Source organism: Manacus candei, unplaced genomic scaffold (assembly GCF_025592945.1).
Source record: "Manacus candei isolate 608988 ecotype Guabito, Panama unplaced genomic scaffold, ASM2559294v1 h1tg000026l, whole genome shotgun sequence".
Classification (NCBI taxonomy): Eukaryota; Metazoa; Chordata; class Aves; order Passeriformes; family Pipridae; genus Manacus; species Manacus candei.
This window is the reverse complement of record NW_026138074.1, coordinates 2,519,328-2,537,975: the sequence shown is the minus strand read 5'-3', so window position 1 is coordinate 2,537,975 and position 18,648 is coordinate 2,519,328. Positions and strand designations below refer to the sequence as shown.

The 18,648-nt window shown below is 42.8% G+C and overlaps 2 protein-coding genes across 6 annotated transcripts in view; both read right to left on the bottom strand.

The window, feature by feature from the left end:
* The window catches only part of LOC127471800 (C-C chemokine receptor type 5-like), a 34,485-nt gene extending 31,824 nt beyond the window's left edge, over positions 1-2,661 (bottom strand). For all 4 annotated transcript variants that reach the window (XM_051789124.1, XM_051789123.1, XM_051789125.1 and 1 more), the window contains exon 1: positions 2,329-2,661. The gene's annotated coding sequence lies outside the window, so the exon portion shown is untranslated. The remainder of the gene's footprint in view (positions 1-2,328) is intronic.
* A 3,721-nt stretch (positions 2,662-6,382) lies between these two features.
* LOC127471777 (C-C chemokine receptor type 8-like) lies at positions 6,383-10,607 on the bottom strand. Of its 2 annotated transcripts, none has more exons than XM_051789066.1 (2): positions 10,477-10,607; positions 6,383-8,285 (listed from the first exon to the last, which is right to left on the bottom strand). In XM_051789066.1, exon 2 carries the CDS (start codon positions 8,274-8,276, stop codon positions 7,221-7,223), a length of 1,056 nt encoding a protein of 351 aa, XP_051645026.1. In that variant the 5' UTR covers positions 8,277-8,285; positions 10,477-10,607; the 3' UTR covers positions 6,383-7,220. The 2 variants fall into 2 exon arrangements, with proteins under 2 accessions (XP_051645026.1, XP_051645027.1); XM_051789067.1 differs by lacking the exon at positions 10,477-10,607 and adding an exon at positions 8,934-8,948.
* Between the last annotated feature and the right edge of the window lie 8,041 nt (positions 10,608-18,648).

Here is an 18,648-nt window from a genome sequence, read left to right as displayed (position 1 = left end):
TTAAAGTCATAATAGATTTTCAATATTATTGGATATTGGAGAAGTTTACTATTACTGTTTTTCACACTGACCAGGGACCATTTCTTGTGTCCTAGTTGTTCATATGTTAAATGCGTTAAACACTAAATGCTTACGCAGTGCTTACCACTGACACTTCCAACTTCCCTCCCTCCACACATTTAAAGACTGTCAGGGAAGTCTAAGCCCCACAAGCCTGTGGTTTTTTTCTCTGAAATCACAGAGTCTCTGCCTGAGAAAAAAGCTTAAAAAATTAGGATCAAGGGCTCTGGACCTCATCTACAACCTGGAAAAGCTGTATCAGAAAGCTGTGACGAATGAAAACACAATTTGTCAGCTAACTTGAGAATCAGGGTGAAGGAAGAGAACAGAATGACCCATTAAGGAGGAAGACAGGCTGACCAGCTGACACTGGAGTGCACTGGGATGGATGAGAGAAGACACCTGATTATCTTCTCCCAGTCAAGAGAAGGAAAGGAACTGCAGACAGAAGGGGAGAGAGAGAGAGTAGTTGGGCATAGAAGTCATCTAAAGGCCACCAGAATTTGAGCAGACCTGTGAGATTTTCGAGTTCTTAAAGAAAGTTGAAGTTAACAAGCTTCAGAATTTAGTGGCATCATGAGGTCATTTCAGCAGAAATTGCAAACCACAGAAAGTTTTGTATCTCACTTCTGGGTTGATTTATTAATGCATTTGGGATTTGCACGAGATAATGTATTTTGGTTATAATGTATTTCTAATTAAGAAGAGCAAAACCCACATAAGGTATGAGAAAGAAAACAGTGTGAGGTGCGTTTCTATAGCCAAGATTCAAGTCTAAGGACTACAAATAGTTATAGTGCATAGCTACAAATGAACAATGTCATTGATTTTAGCTAATACAACTCTTCTTCTTTATAATTTGAGCTTAAATTGGAGAAGAAGGTAATATGTAGTTCTTTCCTCGATCTTTTTAACTCTAATGTCAATCCCTGGAAAATATTATGCAAATCCCAATGACTGTTGTGTCCTGCCTTACTGAATTCAGTGGTTGAGCTCAAACACTTGACAGAACCTGGCTTTAAATTGATTATCATACACAGACCTGTGTAATCTCAGGCTTTCAGGGCAAAGCACATTCCCTCTCTCACACCCGTTTTGAGTTTCCCCAAAGGGCTACTGTACCTCATAGATTTGTGGTACTACAACTCAGCCTGTCTACCAAGGTGTTCAGTGTGGTCCAGTTGGCCTCATTTGTGGGGCAAATGTAATGCTCACAGTGGTCAGAAAAGAAACACTTTATACACAAAAAAAAATAATTTATTTTTAGTATGATTGAACTTATCAGCACTGTAATAACAGCAATCATTATTAGTCCTGATCTAATTATCTCAAAAAAAAGAAAGAAAGGAGGGAAAAATAATAAAGACATGAATACATCTGGGTAGAAACAACAATGAAGTAATAGTGATACTAATAATGATCCTAATACTATGATTACTACTACTAATAGTAATAATGCTGCATCATCAACAATAGTGAATAGTTAAATTTGTTTTCTATACCCTTTTTCTGAGTGTAATGCTTTTACTTTTCCACTGCTCCTCTGAGTCCTAAGGTCAGTGACTTCAGCCAGTTGGTCCCTCATGAAATTGTCCCTCTACAGCTCTTGCTCCTTCCCTACTTCTCAAGGCCCCTGCTGTCATACACAGACTGTATTTCTCTATGTTGCAGCATCATGTTAGAGTCATGTTAGAAAGAATAACAGTTTTACTAGTATCTGCATAAAAACTGTGGTTGTACCACAAAAGATAAACAAAACTAGGGCAGATTAAATATAGTCTCCTACTCAGAAGAACTGCACCTACAGCTAAACCAAGCAAAAACAAAGCTTTGGGCAGATCAAAATGGGTTCAGACAAAGCCAGGCTGGCAAACCTTAGCCCCAAGACCTTGCATACTCAGTACAAAGCTGGTAGCCCAGGAATAGCAATACCAACACTGTATCACTGGGCCACAAGGCTGAAGAAGACACTTGGGAAGCAGAGTCTTCATTTACAGGGTTGCAGAAGTCTCTCCTTACATAGATCCCCCTGTAACAAGAATATTTCACACAGCAGTACTAAGAAGATATAGAAATATATTTCAGGAAATTTTTATATTTTTGAGCTGGAGATAGGCTAGAGAAATTCAACAGATTCACTCACCAGCCCTCTATACAGGGCAGCTTTGCTGACCTTTGTTTTTGAGAGCCAACAACCTGAGAGGTTGATATGGAGAAGCAAAAAGGTGTGCTGTAAGGAAAGGATTAGGGACAAAGGCACAGACTTACCCTCTGGTGTGTTTACAGCAGAAAAGAAATCAAGGTGCTAGGGACTCCCAAAAGAGGAGAGAGGAAGTAGTCCTTAGGAGTGGGAAATCCGTGGTAAGGGATGTGACCCAGAAGAAACAAAGAGGCAAAGAAATCAAAAGATCAAGAGTGCTTTACAGTGGGTTGAAATTTCTAAGTAGGAGGAGGCTAAAGCAGTTCCTGGAATTAAGAGCAGTGCCCACATATAACTTCATGTTCTACCATACAACAGCTGTTATTAACATATTTTTTTCCATATTCTTTTTAGACACTGTATGTTTGGTTTTGTCACAAATCTTCCATCCCAACCACAAACTCTGAGGGTTTTTCATGTCTCCCATGCCCCTGCTATCAGAGATTACTGATGTCCGTGTCCCTGAACTGCTGGAAACCTGAGGGGCTCTCCAATAGCCAGTTCTGGGGACATATTGGTGCACAGGCTGCAATAAGTGGAGAAATGTGTTTATATTTTGCAGTTATAGGTACATCTGAGTGAAATCCAGATCCAGCAGCCCTATATCCTCTTAGTCACAGCCCTCAACTGCTGTTTAGCCTGAGCACAGGATGAGTTTTTTGACCTCACAGGCCTGTGTCTCTGAAGCAGCCTCTCTGTGTGATGATACTGTAAAGCTGCTTGCGACTGGCAGTGGCAGGGGTCTGCCTGGAGACCACTGCCCTCAGCATCCAATGGGCAATAAGTAACAACTGGTAGGAGTGTAAATAAATTTCTCAGCTCTTTGGAGCCATACACTCATGGTTTCCCAAACTCATCGAGAAGACTAGCTTAAGTAATTTAGTGTTTTAAGATGAAGTTTAATGTGATTTTTTTTCCCCAGAGCTGTATCATCCCGAAGTATTGCAGGATTTCTGTCATTGTATCAACAGGTGTTTTCTATGGGTTGATTCTCACTTTTGTCATACTGCATAAACATCTCAAATGAGAGTTCTTAAATGAGAGATGGAGAGTGATTTTAAGACAGGTTGGATAACTGAAACTCCAGTATTTAGTCAGAAATCAACATCTGGTTTTGTCCCCCAGAAGTGGAAGAGGCAAGGAAAAGTAGACATTTTCTACAACTTCTGACCTTCTGTCAACTCTTTCCGTTAGCAGGGCATAGTCCCTTACCAAGGTCACAGACCTCTACACCTGCTGGGTGCTAAGGGTAAATCCAGAACCAACCAGCACTTTACCCTGCTCTCACACCTGGTGCAGCTCTTCGTTTTTCCTTATGGAAAGAGGAAAGCTTCATGGGGCCAAAGAGATAGAGAGCAAGAGTGTACACAACCTCCCAGTACTGTTCCTGAGCAGGCAGAACTTCACTTGCAGAAATTTTTCTTCCTGTAGAACGATCTCTCATGTTCACTTTTTTTAATCTTCCAGGAGCCCTCATCAAATCAGACTTCTCATGACCCTAGCCTGGGGAGGTGGGCCAAATGTAGCAGGTCTAAAATTCAGCCTCATATCTTCTTAAGTTTGGGCTGTCCCATGGTAAGTCAACAGAACTGAGGAACACTATGAAAGCTGTGAGCTTGGAATCATAGGCTGGAAAAAAAGCCAGGAGGAATTACCAACAGCACCACATCTTACATTAGGATTTTGCTTTTCTAACTCTCACATTTCTCCCTTGCACTGCTTTGCACAGTATTACTATACTTCATTTATTTTAAAGTTCTGGGAGGTGTTTTTGAGGATGTTGACGTTTGGACATTTTGTTGCACACCGCCAAGAGGCCTTGGAGTAGAGTAAGGTCAGATCTTCCTGTCACAGCCTCATAGACATCATGCTACAAAAGCACAGAGAGACATGAAACAGGCAAGTGGAGTACTGTGAAACATGTTAGGTGAAAATCAATAGCTAGAGAGTTCAAGAGAGATTCAGACACATTTTTGAACTAGCTAGGGAAATATTATCAAATGTGAAAAATCATACTTAGCGGTTTAGCTAGAAATCTGATATCAATCATTTCAGTACAGCTTGGTCTCTGGAGAAACAATAATTGCTTTAGATGTGCAACATATGATCAAAAGGTCTGTTCTACAAACAGAAATAATTTCCTTATTCCATCCGTTTCTGAACAGTGATCAACTTTCCACTAATTTAATGGAACCAGATTCGGCTATATATTTTGGCATATATATTCACAGTGCCACACCCAGCACCAGGAAATCCAGGTGACATCAAACCCGAATGTTCTTTCGTGCTTTTGCAGTGGTATTTGCAGCTGACAACATCTCAGCATGTGAAAACTAGCTGATCTGGTTATGAGTAGATTGCCAAATTTCTTCTGTCAGTTTTACTGTGTGTCAGAACCCTTGAAGCTGAGGAAATAGTGCATCTGCTACCTGATTTATTCCAAGCAGGTTATTACACCTGCATAAAAAAGTAGACTGCTGCTGACAAGTTTCTGCCTAAAAAAAATGTATAATTGAAAAAACGGCAGTACCAGCTCCTTATTAGTATCATATGAGTGTAGAGCTGTTATTCGGAACTCTTTCAGTGCAGGAAGTGCAAAAATTTTTGAACATTGCCTGGTGTCTCCATAGATCCTTTCCATCACATATAAGAGTAGCATAAACTCTTGGGGTTAAAAGCAGTAAAAATAAAATTTCATGTTTAGAGAAAAGGCACAATGCTTCTGAGTGCTCTGCTGTGTAAAAGTGCTTGGGATGATGCTGGGTATACTTATGCCTCTGTTCTGGTAGTTCTTACAATAAAAGGGGCACAATATTTACTTGTATTATTCATTTTTGCAGCCACATTATACAGAGAAAAAAGTCTTCTGAGGGGAAAAACGTCCTAAGCATCTGCAGTATTGATCTGTGAGAGATTGACTGTGCTTGGGCAGAGGATGTGGGGATTGGATCTATGCTTCTGGATTCTTAAATACCAGTCTTTGAAACGTAGCAGTGGAAGATGAGGAGGAGGGGGGTAAAAACTCTGCAGTGAGCCCAGCAAAGCCTATTTTTCACACTTAGGTTAAGGCTTCTCATGTAATTTGTGCTAAATTCTATGACACATGCACAGAGAGCATGATTTCAGTAGGACCTGGAGAAAAGAAATAATAGAAACCAGAGTTTGACTCTTGTGTCATAATCTGAGACAATCTTAGTCTACTTCTGAAAGAGGTTGCTGCATTCATGACACGAGAGCCTCTTTGGGACATTTTAGGTTCACCCTTGCAGAATTTCATGGTGACATTGGAAAGAATTGTGCATGTCTGGGGCATATATTGGTGTGTCTTGCTTTGAATGACATAGCAACCTAAAATGAGGCACAATCTTCTAAAAATTGCAATGCTTTTGGCCATCTTGTTTTTTGGAAATTTTAAATTCAGCAAGACAAATAAACAATTATTGAAAAATAAGGACTTGGTGACCTTATCCCTTATTGCTTATTATTTCTTCTGACTAACAAGACTCCAGATGTGATCCAAATTGGTGTTTTAAAACCAGAGTCCTTGAATATTATCTTTACCTAAAAGCAGGCTTTTCTTGATTTTAGTCTCTTTTATACAACTGTCAACAAAGTAAATTGTTTGCTGTTTCATAAATGCCCAATTTCAATCTGAAAAAAAAAAAAAAGCTGCCAAAAAAGCTCCCAGGTATGAAATTATCATTCCCTGACATCCACAGGCCTAAAAAGGTGCAGGGAACTCTACACTGACACATTATACCCTTGAAGGCAGCTCCTTGGTGTTGCACATCTCATGCAGTCTGGATTGGACTGTGGTCCCCTCCTTAAACAGACATTGTGTCTCTTCCCTGCAGTCAGAAAACCTGACTGCCAAGTTTTGTGCTGTCTAAGCTGATTTCACTGGGAAAGAAAAGATCTTCCTCAGCAGGAAATTGGAGGTGAGACTTATTTTGCTGAACAGCTTCAGGGTGCCTCTCATTTCCACCAATGTATTTTACTTGATACCCACTCAAAAATCATCCTCTCCTTATCCTGAACTCAGCTTATGAGTCTTTAGACAGACTTTCAGGAGCCACGACAAAAAGGTGCAGCTGATATGTTTATTCAAAGAAAGCGTTTCTAATATGTTAGAAAATATGTACAAATGTAAAAAGAGATTGAGCCTACTTGCTACATGCCATTTGGTGGTGATTATATTTAGCAGCGAGTGCTGGAAGCACAGAGTTGGAGATCCTACTGCTCCAGAGGTGATGCCAATGTCCTACCTGCTCTGATGACAACATTTTCAAGTGTATGAGCCTCCATAAGTGACCAGTATAGGGGACACCTGGAGGTATTGCTTTGTTATTTTTGGAGGCATCACCACCAAAGGCTGCCCTGGGCAGCAGCAGCTCCCCAGCTGTGCCCCTGGGGGCATCCCACAGTAAAGTAACAGGGTCCGGAGCTGAGGGGCCTCTTAATCTGGGAGCTGAGGCAAAGGGGGAGCGGTGACAGTGGCTGAGGTGATTCCCTTTTTACAACGTGAAACAATCCCATGCCTGTCCACTTCCCCACTTCCTAGAGGGTGCCCCATGTCTGTCCCAAGGATGTAGGGATTCAGGTATGGAACAGCTTCCACAAGGCAGAGCATATTTGGGGGTGAGGCAGAAGCAATGCTTTCATCAGAGAAGAAAATAAATACTAGAGGAAGAACCTTGCTTGCTGAAGTGTATTAAAAGAGCTCTAAAAAACTTAATTAAAAATCATTCTGTTGCAACCCTGTACAGTCACTATTTTACAAGTGCACCGGTGCTCTTGGAAAATTAATGTCGCAACTTAGGTCACAATTCACAGCATATCCCTAAAGGAGGTACAGGTATACTGCTTCTCCCAGGGGAATGCTGCACACATGGAACACCCTCCAAGACTGCATCAGACCTTCAGCCAGCCCCTCCACCAGCAGAAGGCAGCTCATGTGGGCTCACATGACCCCAGTGCTGTCAGACCAGCCAGAGAGCTGGGTGGGTGTCGAAAATGATTGGCCAGCCCCAGCACCTCCAGCAGGGCTGGAGAGGACACGGGCACAGGACTGAAGCAGTCCTTTAAGATGGGCCTTGAATGTCACCCCAGCGAAGGCGTAGATGACGGGGTTCAGGCAGCAGTGGATGAAGGAAATGGTTTCCGTCAGCTGCAGGGCCAGGGCTATCTGGGAGCTTGCCTGGCAGTCATTGATGATGTGCAGGCTCTGCAGAGAGTCCAGGAACAGTGCGATGTTGAAGGGAGTCCAGAAGAGGAAGAAAACAATGACAATGATGAAGATCATCTTGATCGCCTTGATCTTGTTCCGATTTTTGCATTTTTGCAGGTTTTTCAGTATCTGGGCGTAGCAGCAAACGAGGATGCTGAAGGGAATCAAGAGGCCCAAGATATTGACTGCAAACTGAGAAGCAACCTTCCAGGTGTTGCTGCCTGGGGGGTATGTGGGGACACACTGTACAGCCTGCTCGATTTCCAGCTCCTGGTTGAATATGATGTTGGGCACAGAAGCCAAGCCAGCCACCAGCCACAGGATTAAACTGATAATTACGCCGCAAGAGGCTGTCCGTATCCTCATGGCATAGACAGCATGAACAATTGCTATATACCTGTCTATGCTCATGAGGGTTATAAAGAAAATACTGCTATAAAAACCTGTGTAATAAATGCCAGCCATTATCTTGCACATAGCATTGCCAAAAACCCACTGGTCTGAGGCGTAGTGGGCCTGGAAAGGGAGAGGCACAACGAAGAGGAGATCAGAGGCAGCAAGGTTCAGCAGGCAGATGTCTGTCATTGTCGTCAGCCTTTTCCTGGTCAGGAGAACCCAAAGGACCAAGGAGTTTCCCAGAAGGCAGAAGACAAACACGAGGCAGTAAAGACTTGGCAGAAAGAGGGATTTAAACCTGCGAAAGCTGTTTCCTTCATTGCACGGAGCAGTGTTTTCATCATATCCATAATCATATTCAGTTGTGCCAAGGGATTGGCTTGTGGGATTCATCTCAGATACCTGTGCAGGAAAGAGCAAAGGATAAATGGCTGGGTGTCCCAGCACAGTACTGCCAGAGTGGCTTCTACCTCTCTCCATGCTATGTTGAGCCTGTGGATCAGGCTCTCCAGGCAGAGAGAGGAACTGCAAAATGCAGTCTCAGACTCGCTGGCTGGACAAGAGCAGCTCTACCACCCAAAAGGCTGCCTCGGCAGCCTGCCAATTGTTCCTATACACATGTAAGTACAAGCACTAGGATGTTCTTGGTTTCCTTGAAATTGCCTCAGTGCCTGCGGGCTAGTCCCTCATCATCACAATGACAGGGAAAAATTCATGCTCTGAATAGTCATAGTGATAAAAAAGGGTACAAAACCTTGCATCTGATCTAAGGATCTGGATTCTCTGGTGCTCCCTGGGGTGGGGAAGCATTTTGCCTGTAGCATAAAGACCCTTATAAACGTGTCATGACTGAAGAAGCCATCACCCAGCAGCACAACTGCGTTTTTAGCAAGGCTGCTCAGGGCTAGATACTGGCATGGCGTGCAGAGACATGCAAGCTAGTTTTCTATGGGTGAATCCAGGATCACACACAAAAAGCTCTGCAGCAACAAGGAGTTCTCAGGGATACATAGCAGCACTTGCAGTGCCAAGCTCTGGTTTGGTACTGACCTGCAGGCCAGCTGGTGAGCTGCTTGGCTGTGCCTATTGGTACAACACAGCAATTTAGTGCTCCAGCCTGTTCTGTCCAACTTCAGTTTTCTAGTTCAGAGAAAAGCAAAACAATAGGAGGGTTGTTTCCTCTCAGTCATTTCTGAAGAATTGCAATGAAGGGAGCTTTAAAATAGTAAAACACTGACCTGCTCTCTAAAAGTGAGTCAGTGTTTTAGCTACCTTTTCTATTGTTTCAGATGTCAGTTCATGACCCCTGTAAAAGGGGATATGGTTTGCAGAAATAAGTGTTCACCTTTTAAGAAGTAATGATTCTTTCGAAAGAATTTGGCTTGTCACAGTTAAGACTTTTGAAAATTTATGCTGCGCTGAACCTGTGTTACACTTGCTTACAGGTTGATCACATCTTGAAAGAGCTTCAAAGACACAGATGAAGAATAGTTTGCAACAATCATTGTTATTAAGCTGTAGCAATAATGGGAATTGTGATTAATTCAATAAAAGTAAAGGATGGGCTCTCCTAAATTAAAAATTGCCTCTCAGGTATAAAAAAAGAGAGAGAACAGTGCAAATTTTTATATTGATAAGGAAGGAATCACAACTCACCCCTTATTGCCTGGCTGTGCCACTTGTGTGGAGGAACAGAAGGATCTGTATGCACAGCACAGAGGAGTACTGGAGTCAGTGTTCGTGGTCTGCTCCAGGTATGGATGCTATTCATGCCTCACTGACCTGCCTCAGCTTTTCAGGGGGTACCAGGACTGTTTCAGTTGGTACGTGCCATGCAGAGAAACCTGTTACAAATGCAGCACTCAACCCTATAGAATTCCTTGTTCAGAAATAACAATGAGAGAAAAGCAGTGCTGCAATCTACATTGATAGTGTAATTCTCTACTATATTGAGTTTTCAGCTGTAGCTAGGACATCTGCGTTATTAATTTTAACTTCATATAAGGCATAAACCTCTAAATGTTGAGTTGACGAGTCACTAGATAATGGCTCTTCATGCAGCAACAGATGTTGCTAGATAATATTTCCTGCTAATGCTTTCGATGTGTGAAGCTGACACACTGTAACTGTAAGCATTGCAACGCTGGCTCACTTTTCTTAATTGTCTGTCAGGGACCCCTTAAAAGGAATTCATAGACTGAGCTATCAAAAGGAAAAAAAATTCAAAAAATAATTAGTACTCTGTTATAGATACATAGATCCATAAATATGTAGATATATAGAGATACATAATTCTAGATTTATAGATATAAAGCATCTGCTTTTGGCAACATTCTAGTTTTTTTCCTGGGCTGAACAGAGGCTGGAGATGCTCTACTTCAGACCACCCTTACATCATTAATACCTTTGAAAGCCTCCAACCAGGGCACAGCATTTTCCATTTTCTCCCCTCTCCACATCACTCAGCTAAACAGTCAAACTGAAAAAGCAGTTTTACAGAGGGTTTCAAGGGAAAGTTAAGTGCTGCAGGTTCCTTTCCCCTGGTTGCCAAAGTTGGCCCGTTAGTAGCACATTGAATATGGATGGACTTTACCTTTGACAGCAAGAAGCTTCTTCTACCCTCTCAGATGGCCCCTGTCCCCTTCTTCTTCTGCTCTGTTGCTTGGGCTCAGGAGTTTACAGGAGGTTCACTTCACCACTTGCAGAGATGGCTGAGATTTGGTGATATGCGGGTGTCAAAGGGGCAACTGCCAGGTACAGAATGGGCTTGGAGGCAGACAGAAGATTCTGTATCTGCGATAAACAGGAAAAGAGGTGAGAGGGCTATCAAACACATTCTGCAAAACAAAAATCAAATATGGCTCTTTTTGAAGGTAGGAAATAGTAGCACTCCTTCTAATGTGTTTGCTAAACCCCACTTCTTCACAGCCACCCCTGATTAAAGTGAAAAATTTAAAAGTTCAGACGTCTGCACCACAGGAGATGCCCTAATTAATTTGCAACTTTTTACAGAAGCTGAACTACAATTTCCAGGTCTAATTACTTTAGTTTTTCATTTTCTTCAGCTAATAACCACTTGTATATGCAGTCTGTTTATATCCCTCCCATTAAAAATTTATTAGCTTTTTGAGCAAAATAAGACCTCACAGCTACTGATACCACTTTGCAATAATTCTTTAAGCAGCTTTTATTCAGTGGAGATATTGGGGTTGGATATGTTGAGGTTTTTTAAGACATATTTTAGTGCCTTTAGGATACATGGTAAAGGACAAAATATTGAAAAAAGGACAGACTTGGATTTGTTTTGTTTTATTCAATAGCTTTAAATTCCTTTTGTTTAGTGTAATTCTGTAAACTATGATGCTTTGTAAGTCCAACAAGTTATTTGCTTTTCATCCATTAATCTCAATAGGTACCATTTTCATGATTTATAAGAGCACAGAGAATACCAGAGATTCACCCAAGAACCCCAAAGAAGTATGTGGAAGATCCAAAACATGACTGTTATTGAAGTTATTAACCTATTCTTTCGTTGCAGCTCCAACCCAAAGTAGCTTTCCAGTTTGCTGACTATTACTTAAATGAAGAGTGAAAAAGAGTCTCAAAGAGAAAAAAATTCAACATTGCAGGCAGAAAGAAAAAAAAAGTGAGAAAATGAGCTGGTGAAAAAAAAAATAACCCAGTGAAGGACCTGACACTAGTCAGTAGCAGAGTCACAAAGAAAAGACCTGTCCCATGAGGTGTTCAAAATGCTAATGGTGACCACAGCATTACCCTACCTCCAAATATTCAGTTGGTCTTATTACATAAGAGAGACCATCTCTTCTTATTTTGTTTATATTTTTTTCAGAATTAATTTTTAACATTGTTTCAACAGAAATTTATGTTATTTTATTCTCTAGATCTAATTATATGATTAATAATATGTCAATAGTATGCCCTGGTGTTACAGACACACAGTACGACATAATGTATCTTCCTTCTATTTATGTTTTTGTTTAGCTCTCATCATTTCTTCTTAGGATCAAATCAGTAATAAATTAAAGATACCCCCTTTTCCATTGTATGTTTTTTTACATTAGTTTGGTTGATAAGTTAGTAACACTTATAAAAAATTTAAGTAATAATTTGACACGAAACTGATAAAAGAATAAAATACTTCTGCATTTTAAAACATTAATACATATTCTAAAATTGGAAAAATCTTATATTTTTTCATGAGTTATTTTCTGTTGCACAGATTATGATAGCACAAAATTATTTCAGTTCATTCAAAATGCATATTTTTCAATTGGGTAATCTCCCATCTGTGTACTTTCATCAGCCACAATACTGCATGGTCAGGCAAAGTGAGGCATGAAGCTGGAACAGTGCAGTAGGAAAACATCTGAGGAAGTGCTGTGTGTTTTGGAGAAAGCTGGAGCAAGCAAGAAGATGCAGAGGACCTAAAAGGTGAGGAAAAGAGCTTGAATTCAAGTGAAAAAAGCTAAAATAGAAGTGAGCATTCCTAGTGACTGATGTGGCTGGAGGATGGCTGGCTGCTGTACTTTGGGAAGATCAAGGAGTAGTGTGCTGGTTATGTGGGTAACAGCTTGGTAATAAGGAAAGGGAGAAAAAAAATTACGGTGATGCCAGTGTTTTGGAAGAAAAGAGCAGAATTCTGGAATGTAATGTGACATTTCCAAGTGGAGCTCTGCTGTGTTTTGAGAAGTGATATATGTGTTTGAGTCCTTGGACCTACTCAGCTTTCAGAAAGCTTTATATGTCTGTAGTGCTTGTGGGGTGGTTGGTGTTCCTGACACACATCCATCTCCTGAGCTTTTCTAAAGAGAGGAAGAGAATTTGTTAAAGGCAGCAGAGGATGTGATTTGTCAAAAGCAGTGAAAAGAATGGAGATGAATTTAGGAGATGACAAACATGGCTTTGGAAAGGTGTTGTTTCTGACTGGCAGGTGTGAAGACAGGTGGGAGGCAAAATTCACAGCACAAAGGGTGGGACTGGGAACTGAAATGACAATAATTATGATGTTGGCTGAAATGGTGATAATCATGGTGATGAAAACTAATGGGAGATGCTTGGGTTGAGGAACAGGGAAGAATGGCAAATTTTATTCTTCTCCTCAAGTTGAGCCCTACTGACTCTCCTAGAGAGAACCCAAGAGGAGCGTGGGCCGCCAGGGTGGTAGAGACAAATAGCCATTAGTGTGTTCACAAATGTAATGTGCTGAAAGCTGTAGATGTGCTAAATTTCCCTTGAAAGCTCAGGGAAAGATATGTGGTGGAGAGAGGATGAAAGGTACACACTTGCAATTTTCTTCGTGTCAGCTATGAGCCAGTCTGTAATAACTCGTAACCTTCCCAACAATTTTTTAGTCTGGGAGTAGCAATCACCATGTCCTGAGTTATACAGGGGCCATGCAGGCAAACAGGGATTTTCTGCCAAGCCAACATACAGCCCTTTGTACTTCTCCTGAGGATGATAACAAAGCAGAAAATGTGGTAAACCAGCAAGAGGTGGCAAGATATGAACACAGAAGTTAAAGGTCACTTGCACTTGAAGGTGCTGAACTGGAGCAGAAAGAGATGTAGAGAAGCTGCAAGGTGGCAGGAGAAGTGTGAGAGAGCTGGGCTCAGCCTGGTAAAGCAACGCTGTGGAAAGGATACATTTGCTACATGCAGACAGCTCAGTGAGGAGATGGGCAGGGGAAAAAGAGAGTTGTCTCACCTTACAAAAAGCACAGCCACATGACAGCAATATTTACCCCTTGGGCTCAAGTGAGTTCGCTAGTGGGTCACTGGGGTCATGGAGCAGCCTTCTGTGGAAAGAGAGCCAGCCAGCTGATATAAAATGGTCCTAGTTGAGTTTGTGAAGAGGATGCCTAAAGTGGAGGGGACAGCCGGCACCAGGCAGTCCCTCCCAGTGCCTTGGGGATGCTCCCAAGGTGCTGGATGAGAGCTGGGGGGGGCAGGAACGTATTTGCTAAGAACCTATTCAAAATCCACCCCAGAACTTCCTTCTCCAGGAGCCCTGACTGCTGCCTTTCAGTGTCTCTCCAGATCAGTTTTTAGCTGGTCACCAACACCAATGATACTCTTGTGGGAATTCCTGTGAGAAAAAAATACCTTACAGCAAAACAGAGACAACTGACTGTGGGTATTTCTGGTGCCCACTGGCCTATGGTCAATTTGGGTTTGGGTCCATGCATCCAGAGAGAAGAGCCATGTGGCATCACAACTTGGTGAAAAGGATGATTCAGGCACCTCAGTCACCGCTCAAGTTTAAAAATGCAGCTAAAATGTTGCTTTCTGGTTTGTCTTGTATTTTGACAGTGGTTGTCATGGTCAGCCTGCAGCAGCCACAGCAGCCCCAGACAGATGGAGAGGATTGGGCAGTCTCCATGTGTCTGTGCACCATGCTGCTCACACTTCCCCTTTAGCTGTGCTGCTGCCATTGCACTGCAGTGCTTCTGGTATTTACACTTGGACTTGCAGTTTCTGCAGTTTTATCTTCTGCTTCAATGGGGAAAAAAACCCACACAGCCCTTCATATAGCTGAAGACAATGACAGCCCAAAAGTGACCAGCATATCAGAGTAATACAGACTTCCACTCCCCCAAATTATTTGGAGTCCCAGGGTCAGGGAAGGGATGCTCCTCTGAAGCCTTATGTTAAATGGAAAGACTGTGGCAAATGCCACAACCAAAAGGAATCTTGCTGTGAGGCAAACAGCATGGCCACTTCCTCAGCTCCTACAGTCAGAAATATTCCCTAGTGGCAGAGACAACCCATGCACATTAGTCAGCCTCTAACATCAGTCCCAGGAAGTTTCCTTGTCCTGTGCCATCACGGCAGCTCCTCAGCCTGGGGGTGATGGCCAGCTTAGCTGCTGCAGAACTGCTATGCCTGCTCTTGTAGAAACCTCTCCTTGCTCCTACAGATGGTCCAGATGAATTGAGTTTTAACACAGAAAGGAAACTGTGGTTGCCATAGAAGACTCCACCAGCAAGAACTTGCTTTGGCCTCAGGAGTGCCAGCCTTGAGGCTGAGTATGGCTCTTGTTGTTCTGTAAGGCAGATGGGAGGCACCTTTCCGACACCATGGCACAGACTCTGGTGTTGTTGTAGAAGGCATTAGGAAAAGATGGGAATAAAAACAGAGTGAGATGCCTACCTGGTAGGATATCTCCGAAGAAAAGACTAAGTGTTTCCTGGATCTGCCTGCTCTCATAGCACCCAGCTGGAAAGCAGAGGACATATTTACCTCAATGCAATGCTCGGCTTCCACATATCTCAGAGCTGTGGGAGCCAGCCAAGTCCGGTGCTGTTATCAGAGAAGAGCACTTTCTCTGCCTTTCCTCAACAGCAAAATAAAAGCAGCTTCTTAGTCAAAAGGAGGTTTTTCCCTTTCAGATCAGCTCTCACTTTACATCTCAGAGAGCTTACTGTGTCATATTAGCAGAGGGAAGAGATAGTTCAGCAGAGGGAAAAAACCCCAGGATTAACTGCAATAGGGGTTACGTGATGTTCAGAGTTTCTGGGTTGCTCAGCTAAAATGCCTTGAAAAATAACAGCAATCATTAAGGTTGATGAGAAAAACCATGAGGACAGCTCAGCTTTTCAGGAGAAGGTAAAAGTGGGGGGTCAGGGTGAGAACATCCTCTGCAGCATGAGAGCAGCGTGGCAGGTAGAATTTTGATGAATGTCCCATCCCAGATTCCTTCTCCTCGCTGTCTCTCTGCCCCAACAACCCTCTCCCAGGTGTCTCTGCTGCCTGCACTTACTAGCAACTGCCCTCACCCAGCTGCAGCACTCTCCCTCTTGCACTCCTCTCTCTCAGGGCAGCAGGGATGGGCAAGGGGGACACTGAGACCTGAGTTACCAAGGCAGGAAGGGACCTGTGAGGTACAGGATGAAACACCACATAGGAGCTGTCTTTTGAGGAATCCTGACATGTTTCAGTTATTGTCACGATGTCTGGGTCTACCAGCATCAGTTATCAACACACCATCTTAGTTGGACTGCATCACCTTGATCAAAATTTTTTATTCAGATGATTGTACCTCTACACTTCTACCAGTGTAGAGGTACAAATACGTCACATGGAAGAATGGTTCTTTTGCTTTTCTCAATGGGGATAATATATTTGTATGCCTGTGTACAAAGAGGTTGGGTGAAATTCTGTGACCATGTGAGATTTTTTTTTTGTCATCAAAAAAAGTATATTTAGTTGACTAAAATACCTCTGAAAGTTCCAAGCTGTTTGGGAGTAGGATTTCCCCCTCCAAATCAAGCAAAGAAAAATAAAGAAGAGTCATAGTACTTTATTCTGACAAGTTTCAGAAAAACATTGCTATTTTTCATTTTTAAATGTGTTGCTTCCAAATATAGCTTTTTTTTTTTAAACAAAACCTCCTTTTCTAACTCTTCTTCCTTGAAACCGAGCAGACTACAAAGCTTCAAACATTTTCCAGTAGAACTGAGATGTGTGTCTTCTGCTGATAATAGGCAGAAAATTGTATTTTTCTTTTTAGCTTGGTCAGCAAAAATATTGACACCCTCCACCAAGTGGAGTTGTGTTACAGTAACAAAGTGCTTGTGTCTGCAGACACGTACAAGTGTGCACAGGAAAAAACCTATTTGGCATTTTTCTGGCTTTCTCTCCTGCAGCAGATGCTCAGTGCAAAAAAAAAAAAGGCTATGAGCCAGAGAGTCCTCCAAAAACTGTTGCTGAGTTTGTATAGGAGAAGCAGCTGGAGGTGTTTGGTAAGGTCTGGACCAGCTCATTCTGCTCCACGCTTTACTTTTCACTACCGGCACCAAAGCCACAAGGATTATGGCTTTGACAGCTGCAGCCTTGCACAATCGCTTAGTTTCACCCTAGCAGAAATCTCTGCGTTGCAAAACTCCCAGCACAGTAACTCATTCATAGTGGTGTCAGCAGTGAGTGGAATTTTCTCACTCATGCTTTACAACAGGGTAATTGTGGGACAGAAAGAAGTAAACAAATATACCTCCTGCATATGTAGTCTCTGAGAACAAAAATCTTCCCCGTCTGTCCCTTACCTGATGCTTTTTTCCCCTCACCCTAGAGCACTTAGATTTTTAACACTTTGCTCTCTCAAACCTTCCATTCACCACTGCATGGGAACCTCTTAGATTTGCATCTGACCATGCTTTGCCTAAGGAGGGAGAACAGAGAGAGATGCAACCAGTTAGAACAGAAAAATCACAGAAGACAGGGCTGCATGAAACACTGGGAGATCATATGTCCCCTGTCTTGAAGGCAGGGGCAGTGTCCTGTCCCACTGTTACTCTTGCTATGCTGTTGTTCAGCCTGTTCCTAAGCCACTGCTTTCTCCCCAGATTCTCCTTACAAACCATCCCAGTGCTTCTCCAGACTCACTGCTAGTAAATTTGTCTTAATACTTAATCTAAAACTCTCCCGGTATAATTTGAGTCAGTTATTTACCATATCCAAGGAGGAGCAATTACTTCTAGCTGTTTTAAAATATTCTAATACCATGTTTTCCTTCAATCTTAACAGCTCATAATCCATATTTTTTCCTTTTAGGTCATGCTTTCTAAATTGTTAAAACTAGCCACTCTTCTTTTTTTGGTGACTGTCCAGTTTTCCTTAATCCCTTTTGCATTACAGTACCCAGAACTGGCAAAGCAGACTGGAAGATTCACTTGCCTGGGGTAGCTGTTTCCTTTTGCAATCATATAGCACTGGTGACTCACAATTCTCCTATGCTGCACATCAGCCCCAGATCCTGTTCTCCAGAAGTGCTGCCCTCACGATACTATGTTTGTGGCCTCATCTGACCCTGCCCATGTGCAGAAGTGGGCATTAAGTTGTACTTAATGCACTGCAGCCCATCACTGCCAGGCTTTTTTGCTTGTCAAGGTCAATTTGAGCAGCCATCCTGTTCACCAGTATGTTTGCACCCCTTCCCAAGGTGGTGGCATGTGTAAAAATGGAAAAATCATGCACCAGACCTTCATCCAGAGCAGCAAAGAGAGGCAAATGCTGGTTTGTGCCAGGGCAGGGCACAGCCCTGGATGCAGGATCCTTCTATGCAGCTCTCCTGTCCAGCAGTGATTGCTCAGGAGTTTGTCTGACCACCTGTGCACCCACATGAAGGTTGTTTCAGGTGCTCAGAAAGCTTGCTAGCTCTGAGATATGGGATACCACTGCTTTGTCTGGCTGGCATGAGGTTGAAAATGAGGCTGGTTTGACACAGCTGCCTCTTGGCAGATCAGTATCAGTTCCTATTCTTTTTATTTTCTTGCAGCCAGCCTATTGCTTCTAGTGCTTTCCAGCAACTGTAATTACACTGACTGGCACATAATTCCCTCTCTGGCACAAGCTGGTGGTTCCCCACCAGATTATCAGGGCTTCCTGTGCTGTCTGTCTGCCCAGTGCTCACCACCAGACCTTGGCACTGACCATGCTGGCTTGGAGCAAAGGTGACCACTAGCCACCACCACCACTGCTGGGTCATCCTGCACCAGCAGCATCCAGTTGCAGCTGCTCCAGCCTGCCCAGCCCAGCCAGAGCATAGCTCTACTCCTAGCACCCAGCCAAGCAATGCCGGTCAGAGACCACTGAAAAGCACAAAAGACCTTCCTGCTGATGCTCAGGACTTTCTTTTCAAGGCTCATTGACCCTTCAGGTGGGAATTCTGTGAGCTTCAGCACAGAAACCAGGCAGGATGCTACCCCCACAGCCATGCTGTCTGACCCTGTGCAACACTTTTTGTTTCT

Bases quoted from the DNA above. Each gene is read 5' to 3' on its own strand.
- LOC127471777 (XM_051789066.1), bottom strand. From the start codon at position 8,276: ATGAATCCCACAAGCCAATCCCTTGGCACAACTGAATATGATTATGGA.